At 48.9% G+C, this 10,383-nt stretch overlaps 1 protein-coding gene across 2 annotated transcripts; it reads right to left on the minus strand.

Moving 5' to 3' along the window:
• Nucleotides 1–3,142: 3,142 nt before the first annotated feature.
• On the minus strand, nucleotides 3,143–9,326 carry S100B (S100 calcium binding protein B). 2 transcript variants are annotated; one of them, XM_054468649.2, is made up of 3 exons: nucleotides 9,202–9,326; nucleotides 6,481–6,619; nucleotides 3,143–3,695 (listed from the first exon to the last, which is right to left on the minus strand). In XM_054468649.2, exons 2-3 carry the CDS (start codon nucleotides 6,616–6,618, stop codon nucleotides 3,555–3,557), a joined length of 279 nt encoding a protein of 92 aa, XP_054324624.1. In that variant the 5' UTR covers nucleotide 6,619; nucleotides 9,202–9,326; the 3' UTR covers nucleotides 3,143–3,554. The 2 variants fall into 2 exon arrangements, with proteins under 2 accessions (XP_054324624.1, XP_054324625.1); XM_054468650.2 differs by having other exon boundaries at nucleotides 6,481–6,626; nucleotides 9,202–9,314.
• Nucleotides 9,327–10,383: the final 1,057 nt, after the last annotated feature.

The following is a 10,383-nucleotide window of genomic DNA, read 5'->3' on the forward strand; positions in this document are numbered from 1 at the left end:
CTGAGAAGAGTGCCAACCTCATCCTCAGCTCTCTGCTCAACATCCAGCCCTGTGTAAAAGCTCTAGGCTTGCCTCATGCTAACTTGCTTGAATAATGTGTATTTTCTGCACTCCTTCAGAGAGAGGCCAGCCATTTTCTCCCTAAATGCAGTGAAAGGAGGTTGTGCCATTGTCTTGCCTGCCAGGTCGCTGGGGCCAGTGGAACCTTCCTCTGATGTCCAAACACTTCCATCTATCTGCAATTACAAACATCTGATTTGTGTCTGCACAAGATAAGGGTGGAATCCCTAAATTTAAGAACCCCAAAACAAAAGCAAACAAACCCAGGTGTCTCCCACAACTTCCTAAGAAGAGTTTCCAAACTCTCTCCAGGGTCTTGGCTGGGGGCATGTGGGTTCAAGGGCCCCCATTTTGCCTTGGAGACCAGGATGGGGCCTCACAGGGCAGAGCTGCAGGGAATAGTAATGGGCCCATGGGGCTCACAGGGTGTCATGCTGTGGAGACAAACTGCCCACAGTGGAGATACCCAAGTAGGGCCCCAGCCAGCCTGGGGAAAATTTGATTCCCTTGTTGGTTGCAAGAGGAGCAGGGTCTGGCTGAACAGGCCTGGGTCCCTGCAGAGGTGGGGATCTGGAACAGTGGACAAGAGAGAGCCAGAGCTTGACAGAACGCCAGGGGAGCCCAGGATCACCAACTCTCCACTTCCGTCCTCACTGCTCCCTTTCCCCAGGCAGAGGCATGGGGTCAGGAGGGCACATAGCCCAGGGCTTGAGAGCCCAATAGCCTTCCTGCTGTCTCTGTCCCTGCTGGTGGGTACAGGTGGGGTATGTCCAGATACTGCCTGGGGGCCCAAGGCCTTACCCCCGGCAATCCAATTATTAGATGATGATTCCTCCTCTTGGTGGCAGGAAAGTCTGGCAATTGTGTTGCTTGTACTTCTGGCAGGGACAGCAGCCCCTGTAGAGGATAGTCCGCAGGGTCCAGAGATGGTGGGTTCTCGCAGCCCAACTTCTCAACAGCACCTTCTCACTGCAAGTCAACAAATGGGGTCCTCAGCTTGGCCCCAGGGTCTCCACCCTGAGAGACCAACACTGCTGGCAGGGCCAGATTTGCAAAGTGGCTGTGGCCCAGAATCTTGTGGATCAAACGGAGAAACTGATGGAGCACAAAAAATTCTGTGGCTGAACTGGCCATGGAAATGGCAGCCTGGGCAACAGGTTCATGAAAACAGACTTTTCACATGGTCCTGCCCTCCAGGCCTGAGCGAACTCCATGTGTTCCTGGTCTAAGCTGGGGGCGGGTTTCCCCCACCCCCTTGCCCGGGCCCATCCCCTGTCCACCTGGGGATGCTGGAGGCAACCTTTGGGGTAGGCCAGGCCTGTGCTGGCCACCAAGCTGTGGGGACTACCACCACCCACTCATGGAACTGGAAGGTGCCTCTGGGTGAGGGCTGGCCACACTCAGCTAGGGATTGCCAGGAGAGGACGGTTGGCATTTACAACCTGGAGCTAACGGCAGTTGATTGGATAAGTCCCCCCAGACCCCCTTTGGATGGTGGAGCCCCCGTGTGCTCAGAAGCTGCCCTGGGAATCCCTGAGGGATGGGGCTGGAGCCAAGCTCCTTGGAGGACCAATGTTCTCCCTGTCTGGTTTGGAAGCAGAGGGGGCTTCTGGGGACTTAGTCACCTTAGGATTCTTGGATCAGTGTGGGCAGAGGAGGCTCTGGAAGGGCCGATTCAACTTCTGGCCGAGGCGGCAGAGCATCCTCTGGGGAGGAATGCAGGTGGGATGCGGGCACCCGAGCCAAGGGCAGCCCAGAGCTGCCACCCGGCAGCAGCGCCCCTCCCGCCCCCCAACTTAGGGTCGCACCCTGGGCCTCCTAAGCTTGTTCTCCTGCTCCCTAGCCCGGAGCACGCACCAGGACCAGCCTTGCAGGGCCTGGTGCAAAATGAAAACATCGCCCTTTGGCGAAAAGTAACCAAGAATTTCCAGACGGCGAGAGCTGAGCGAGAAGTGAGCACAGGGCCCTAGGGACTCCCCAGGTGGCTAGATGTGAAGTGGCCTCGCTGGGTCCCCTCCGGCCGCTCCCAGGCTCCTCTCACCACCCCATCTCTTGGGCATCACAGCTGTGGTTCCTGCGTCTGCCCCACCCAGCCTCGGGCCCTGCGAGCCTCCGGGCCTCCCACACTGCCTGGGACAGGCAGGACTTCCTGTTTTACCCGCTGCTGTTCAGAAGGCACAGAGGGACCCTGAGGAATGTGAGCTTTCTGAGATGGAGGCCACGGACCACAGGGAGCGCAGTGAACACTGGGAATGGGGCTGGTGGCCCAGCATGCATCGTGGAGAGGCACGTGACTGCCCAGGACCATTGGCAGCTCCCCTTCCTGGTGATTGGCTTAGGGAAGAACACGTGACCCAACAGGCCGGAAGTCCCCTGTGGAGTGGCTGGATACCCCCGGGGAAGCCTCCCTCTCCCGGGGGCAAGAGGGGAAGCTGCGTTCATTGCTTGCGTTCCCTTTTGATGGCGGTGGAGCGCTGTTGCTGCGCTTTTTTTTTTTTTGAGAGGGAGTCTTACTCTGTCGCCCAGGCTGGAGTGCAATGGCGCGATTTCGGCTCACTGCAACCTCCACCTCCCGGGTTCAAGCGATTCTCCTGCCTCAGCCTCCCAAGTAGCTGGGAATACAGGCTCGCGCCAGCACGCCAGGCTAATTTTTGTGTTTTTAGTAGAGACAGGGTTTCACCATGTTGGTCAGGCTGGTCTCCAACTCCTGACCTTGTGATCCACCTGCCTCGGCCTCCCAAGCTGCGCTCTTTTTATTGAACACAGGCCCTCGCGGTGGCTCAAAGCCCCGGGTAGTGCCCTCGGAAGCCGCATGTGCTGGAGGCACGTTGGAGGCAAGGATCCTGCAGCCGCGACTTGAATCGCATGGGGCACGGAGGCCACGCTGGAGCCCCCAGAGCTGGCTCGGATTCCGAGTTCTGATCGAGTTGCTTTTTCCAGGAGCGCTGCCAGCGCTGAGTGTTCACCTGGTGATCAGGCGCATCCCGGGAAGCAGGCCGAAGCCACCACGCCCTTGCAGGGCCACACTGGCCAACCAGGTGTTATCTGCATGGATGAGGAACGCATTTAAAGAACAGCAGTGTTTTCAAATGATGCTGGATAAGGCTTTGTTTTTTAAAGGTAGTGGAAGCTTTAAGGGTGCCCCAGGGTAATTTCTGTAGTCAGGGTTCCCTCTGGGTTAGGGTCTACACGGCCATGGCGGGCTGCACGGTGCACGCTTTATCACTGAGACCTGACTCCTAAGTTACTGTTAACAAGAGTCCATGGGGCCAGTCAGCTTACACACAGGCCTAATATAGCAGAAAGAATGATGCAGGCCGTTAAAACAGCCTTTGGAAAGAGGTTTTCAATTTTTCAATCACAAAGCAAATCAAGCTTCCTAATTAGCTACAACACGGCTGGAAAGCTCAGCTCCTACTAGGCTGCAAGCCCTTGCTGTCTGCTTTCTTGTGTGACCATCTCTGTTACAGGAACAGCTTGACTGCTTTCTAATCTCACTCATGTTCAAAGAACTCGTGGCAGGCAGTGGTAACCATGGCAACAAAGGCCATAAATTCCTGGAAGTCACATTCGCCGTCTCCATCATTGTCCAGTGTTTCCATGACTTTGTCCACAACCTCCTGCTCTTTGATTTCCTAAGAGAGATAAAAGAAGTTGCCGACCTTGTTTTTAAATGGAATTTTGGACCACCGAAACATGATTAAAAGTTGAGTGACTCTGATAATTTGTGTCCGAAATAACCTAAGAACATCAAATGCAAAATATCAGAAAAGATGTCTCATGTGACCAGGGGGCTGTTGTCCAAGTAGAAATCTCTGGGGGTCAGTGTCTGGCCCTGAGCTACTGGAAAAGGCTGAATGGAACAGCCAAGAGGTGAAAAACTGAAGGTTGTTATCATACTTAAAATACCTGAAAAAAAAAAAAAAAAAAAAAGAATACATCTAGATCAGCCTGAACAAATGTCTTGAAATAAAAATAAACTTTTGGCCCTCCTAAACTTTTCATGTGTTTTGTGTGTGGAAGCCCCTGTCTCAAAGGCCTCCAGTGGAATTTAATGTTTTGAAAGTCTTCTTTGTTGCTGAAGTAACTCTTGGGAACATGGCCTACATTTGTTAACCCTGTATTCTTTTTCCCACTTGAATTGCTTTCTAGGTGTCATGAAACTTTTCCCTGACAGTTCTGCCTGACATTGAAGCCAAATGAGTGGTGTGGCTGTTAAGTGATGTGCACAGCCTCAGAGGAACAACCACAGTGCAGGGCTACAAACATGGTGGGAAAAATTTGGGTATTGAACACTGATGAAGAGGATAAATGCAGAGTAACAATTCCCTGGGATAGGAAGGCTTGGCCTGAAGAAGTCAAGTGTAATGTGCAACAGCTGCCTTGGCTATAAGACACACAGGGGTCAGGCACGGTGGCTCACACCTGTAATCCCAGCACTTTGGGAAGCTATGGCAGGAGGAGAACTTGAGCCCAGGAAGTTTGAGACCAGCCTGGGCAACATAGGGAGACTCCATCTCTACAAAGAAAAAATGAAACAATTAGCTGGGCATGGTCCGTGTGCCCATATTCCCAGCTACTCAGGAGGCTGAGGCGGAGGATTGCTTGAGCCTGGGAGGTTGAGCCTGCAATGAGCCAAGATTGCACCACTGCACTCCAGCCTGGGTGACTGAGTAAGACCTTATCTCAAAAACTAAATAAGTAAACAAAACATACAGAAGATTGTAACTTCACGGGGGTAGGGGTGGGGAGGCACCTGTGGATGGGCAGGAGCAGGGCACTAACTTCAATTATATTATACATCTGCTTCCGAACTGAAATTACCTTGATAAAACAGGGCAGCAAATGTTTGTGATGCCTTGAAATGCTTACCATGCATTATTTATCATTTACAAATTGAGATTCCCATGTGCGAAGCTTTTTCTATGTATAAAAATAATAATAGTAGCTACTATTAGTTGAGCTTTCACTATATGTTAAGCACTTTAAGCACTGTCCTGTTTCATCCTACAACAGCCATTGTTCCAAAGAAGAACCTGGGACTTTCAGATCAAGTCAGAAGCCAAGATTGGTGCAACTAGAAAACTGCGTGTGTGAGTGGGACTGCTGTCACTCTGTCGGCTTGAATGCCTGAGAAAACCAGTCCTGGAATCAGATGTGGGGACACCGTCTGCAAAGTTTCAGGCCTGTCTGCTCCACTCTGAACCATTCACAGTGGGGCAGTGTTTGGTGGGAGTGGGGACAGGAGAACCAGCCAGTGCCCCCTCCCGCTGCCCTGAAAACATGGACTGCCGTGCTGCTGGAGCCAGGGCTTGCCGTCTTGCACTGAGAGGCTTGGCCAGCTCAGGAGGGCAGCTCCCCGTCCCCATGTAGCAGAGCCCTGCCCTGGTATTTATCCTGGAATAGGGCTTGGTGAGACACTAGTGCACTGGCTCATTGTCTGGTCATTTCTCCCGTTTGTGATTGCTCATATCAGTGACCCAGGAAGCCCTTCATTACATTTCATATGTGCACACCACTGGTGCTTCACTCTGGTTCAAGGCGTGCCTCAAGCCAGCCTTGGTTCTAAGAGAGCATCAGGTACCGGCGGATCACAGTTCACTTCCATGAGGGCATGAAGTGGGCAGTAAGGACAGGTGGGTCTGATCCAAGGACAGTGGAGATGGTGGGTAGGAAAATGAGTCCTAATGCAAGGGTCTGGACATACTTCCACCAAAAGCCACAGCGGGAACTGTCTGAAGAACAGAGCTTGCCAGGAGCCCTCACACAGCTTCCTAAAGTAGGGGCCCCAACTAAAGACAGTTCCTCACCAATATCCGTTACTCCACAGAGCCTCCTGCAAAGCCCCAGGGCTTCCAAAGGATGTGTACAGACCCCTGTCACGCCCTCAGTTAAGCCAGTCATGGTCATTCGTCCATGTGCCAGGCTGGGTGCCCCAGAGCAGAAGCCATGTCTGTCGTGCCTGCATATCTCACAGTTCTTAATTAGTGCTCAGTCAGTGTTTACTGAGTGAAAGTCTGGCATATCTTATCTCCATAGTAAATACTAAACATCTAGCTAAAGCCAAAATATATCCTTTTCCTAAAAACATTCCCAAAGCTTATTTTTAACAGTTTCCTTTTATGTTCCGTTTGGCCCATTGTAAGTAATGAGTCCAGCATTATTTGGGACGCTTTGGCCTTCGGGACCTTGATGCACCTGCTGTACACAAGATGGTTGATAAGGAAATGAAAACAAGGGGCTCATTTGAGCCAGCCCCACATTGAGGGTTCCGTTACTCAAACAAGTTTGCAGAAGCAGCCCAGGAGTCTTGGAAGGGAAATGAAATCACCTTCAGGGCAGCTGAGAAGATAAAGCCAGCGTACAGATGGATTTTAAGAGGAGATGGAGAAAGTGTCAAGTTTAAAAAGCAAGACTCACCTCTAAGAAATGGGAAAGCTCATTGTTGATGAGCTCCTTCAGTTCGGATTTCTTCAGCTTGTGCTTGTCTCCCTCCCTTCCAGAATATTGGTGGAAAACGTCGATGAGGGCCACCATGGCCTTCTCCAGCTCAGACATCCTAGGGGCTTGCAAAGGAAAGTTGCCTTCTCATCTATACCTCATCATAAAACATTTCACATGTTATCAATACAGACCTCAACCCAGACAAGGGGGATGGAATGGCCTTGGCACTCTTTTCAAGCTCAGAGCAGCAGGCATGGCCTGGAGGGGCATTCTGGGAATTTGCACTTTTATCATAATCCTTCCCCCTGCCTCTTAGACAGCTGTGGGCCACAGGGATATATTCCCATGCCCTCTGAATTCTGGTTGGGTTGGGCCAACAGGGAAACTGGCAAAAATACAGAGGCAGAGCAGCAAGGGAATTCAGGGATTAATTTCTGCTTCCTCCCCACAGGGTCCCTCTCTGTTCCTGTAAGGCTCCAAGATGAGGTGGTAGAGTGCAGGTGAGCAAACCATCAACTACAAGCTGTTAAAATCAATCTGAAAGTGAGACAGTGACTAGGAGCAAAATAAGAAGACAAAAATCAATAGCATTCCTATATTCTATCAGTAAAGAAGTAGAAAATACAGTGCAAAATATCCTATGCATATAGCAATAACGTGATCTAAGACTAAGTTTAGGAAGAAAAATGTAGGTCCTTCCAAGAGATTCTGAGGAACATGAAATGTAGGAAGTTTTTCCTTTAAATTCATATGTAAATTTAAATCATTTTTAATAAAAATAATGGAATTTTTTTGGATGGGTGACATGAAAAAAACAGCTGTAAAATTCATCAGGAAAAATAAATATGGTGGAATTGCCACAATCTTTTTGAAGAATAACAGTGAAAGTTATTTGATCTACCAGGAAAAAAAATGTATCCTAAGTTTAACTGATTAAATGGGTGTGGTTCTGTCGCAGGGAGGGACAGAATCCAGCAGAAAGCTGAGCTGCTGAGCCTGCGTTCCACCTCCAGTGTACGGAAAGGGTGGCTCATTCACTGCAGTGACTGGGACGGGGTGGTGGGGCGGGGGCAGGAAGAGGTGTTTCTCTGCAGCTGTCAAAGTAAGAGCCCTCCTACCTCCCTCACAGCAAGTACCTTACGCCACAGCCTACAAACCAAGGAAATATCTGGTCAGTCTGGAAATGAGGCGCATTTTACAAAGGTTGCCTTGTCAGTTGTTTCACAAAACAGATGGGCAGTCAGAGAAATTTACCAGCTTTTGGCCTTGAGTTCTAATCATTAAATAAGAACATTTGCACTGTCATAATTAAAAACAAATTAATAAATCAAATAGTGTTGAAAAATCGTTCCCATGTTGAATATGTGACTTACATCTTAAAAATAATTTGGAATTAGATGTTAAAAATTTTATTTATTTCTGATCCTCCGAAGGAAACAGGATTGAAGATTTTTTTATACTGGCCAGATCTTTGCTAAAGTCGTTCTGTTAATAATCAGTGTACTTTATTTTGCTCTTGAGTCCCTAAAAATTTGATAATTCACAAATAGAACAATTAAGATGGATTAAAATCTTTAACATTTCATGCTTTCTTGTTCTTTGCACTGAAGTTTTCAATTATTGATATATGTGTGTTTGTATGTGTGTGTATTTTTTTAAACAAAACAAGACACTTTTACATCATTCGGATGCTCCTCAAACTCCATGATGATTTGGGGAAAAGGAGGTTAAATTGTTTTTCTATGAATTATGATTAATGGGATTATTACAAAGGAAAGGCATAAAACATGTATCCCATATATTAGAACACTAATAGAAACCACTAGAAAATATGGTTTTCTTCATAACCACACTACAAATCAATTAAAAAAAATTCTTGTTAAATTTTTCCCTTTGACCTAAGAAATAGTTGATGGTTTATAGTTTATCTTTTAAGAGAAATGGAAATAAATGTCCGTTTCTTTCTCACATTCTTTGAATGTCCTACATTAATCTTTTAATATTGAGAACAAGAGAACTTTTGAACTTTAACTCTTTAGAAAGACAAGTTACCTAGCGTGTGAAGATCCCTCTAACGAAGGGGTTCGACCTCCCTGAGAAACTGTGAGACTGAGGAAAGTTAAAACCCACCAAAACCCCGATTTCTTTGACCCAATTTATTTGTAATTGTTACGTAATTTCTGAGTGGTGTCCTGAGGCTGTGGGGACCCTGGCACTTCAAACTGAGGGAAACTGGAAAACTGAAGAGTTACTTACCCAGGGCGGTGGAAGAAATAATAAGGAGAAAAGGGAAGCATTTATTTATGATATAGGACTAAACTAGCATTAGGTTCTCCATCATTTTCAGCCCCAGTGGGAAGCAAAATCTTTACTCTTCAAATAGTTACAGAAGAGGCAGTATTTGTAGTACCACTGGGAAAATGTCAACAATCACTTCTGGGCCACGAAACCTGACGTTTCTCTGATTTATGGCAAAACACACCTCTAGCTGTCTAGTGCTGATGCAGTCAGGTGTCCACAAAGCAGCAGTAATGTGGAGATTAAAACACATCATCCTATTGACACTTCTGAAATGCTGCCAATTGTCCTAAAGGGGCTTTTTAAGCTACCACTTAGTTTCTACCCCTCCATTCCCTTCCACCCAAAAGAAAAGAACCATTTCTTCCTGAGCGTCCTCTTGGCCTGGCTCTTTCTCACCTCTTCCTTGTCTCACCCCTTCCTGGTCTCCTTGCTGCAGGCGTCGTCTCTGCTGTGGGTCCTGGGCGGCAGGACTGGTGGGCAGAAGCAGCCTCTTATTCCCTCTGCCCAGGGAGGATGCATGAACCCTGGTGCAGCCCACTGCAGGCCGTGGCAGCCAATGGGAGCCGAGGGCGGGGGTGGCAGGGCTGCCAGGCCTGTACACAGGGCTGCATTGACCAAGCAGCCCCGGGGAATTGCTGGGAGCCAGGATTGCACATGGGCTGAGGAAGAAAAAAGGGCCTGTAGGGCAGGAAGTGGGGAGTCAGCTTTTTGTGCGATTTATTTATTACATGAATATTGATGTTCCCCTAAAGGCAAGGTTGGGGGTGGGGAGAGGAGAGAGACTTGGATTAATTGATTCAAACAAAGCAAATGTGCAGCCAGGAACAAGCAGCTTCCAAGTACAGGCTGCGTGTAGGAGATTAAGTGGCCTGCAAGCTGGTTTCTAATGGAGAGGCCCCTGGAGCTTCTCTCCTCTGCCATCCTCCCAGTCTGGCCCCACTGGGCGTGAAGTTCTGTGGACAGTAGTGCTTGTCTGTGGTCAGCCCTGGGCTCAACAGGGCTGCCTCAGAGAAGCTGCTGAGGCTGGTGTCTGCAGAGACTAAAACGGGTGGTTCTTTTAGCAGAAAACGTGACGTGTGGATTGTATCCCAAGGCCTTTCCCTCCACCCCAGGATGGAAGGTCACAGACTGTCAGAGTTGGACAATGCCTTAGAGATGTCCTGTTCGAACGCTGTTTTACAGAGGCATGTGGACGGTGTGCCCCCTGCTGAAGCCTCCAGCCAGCCTGAGGAAGGAGAAGTCCAGCTGTCCCCTCAACTCACTCGACTGGAGCCTCTGAACATGGGGGCCAGTTTATGGGTTCTTCTTCACAAGAGTGAAGAAGTAGGTGTTCCTTCTGACAAATTACACAAGAGCAATGGCCCAAACTCTCCAAACATGTCCATGGTCCCCAACGGATGCCTGACCCAGCATCAGGTCCTTCTCCCAACCCAATTTCAAAGTGGCCGTGAAAGGGTTTCTCACAAGATATCTGTGTACATGGCTGTTTTGCTGTCATTGTTTTATCTAGGAAGTTCTCTACCATTCAGGATCCATAAGTGTGCCCTGGAAATAGCACAGGGCTGAGAGCTGTGGTCT

The sequence above is a fragment of the Pongo pygmaeus genome, chromosome 22, assembly GCF_028885625.2.
Source record: "Pongo pygmaeus isolate AG05252 chromosome 22, NHGRI_mPonPyg2-v2.0_pri, whole genome shotgun sequence".
NCBI classification, from domain to species: Eukaryota; Metazoa; Chordata; class Mammalia; order Primates; family Hominidae; genus Pongo; species Pongo pygmaeus.

Coding starts and splice junctions, on each gene's coding strand:
- S100B (XM_054468649.2), bottom strand. CDS start 6,618: ATGTCTGAGCTGGAGAAGGCCATGGTGGCCCTCATCGACGTTTTCCAC. Junction 3,696..6,480: donor AGCTTTCCCATTTCTTAGAG/GTGAGTCTTGCT, acceptor TATCTCTCTTAG/GAAATCAAAGAGCAGGAGGT.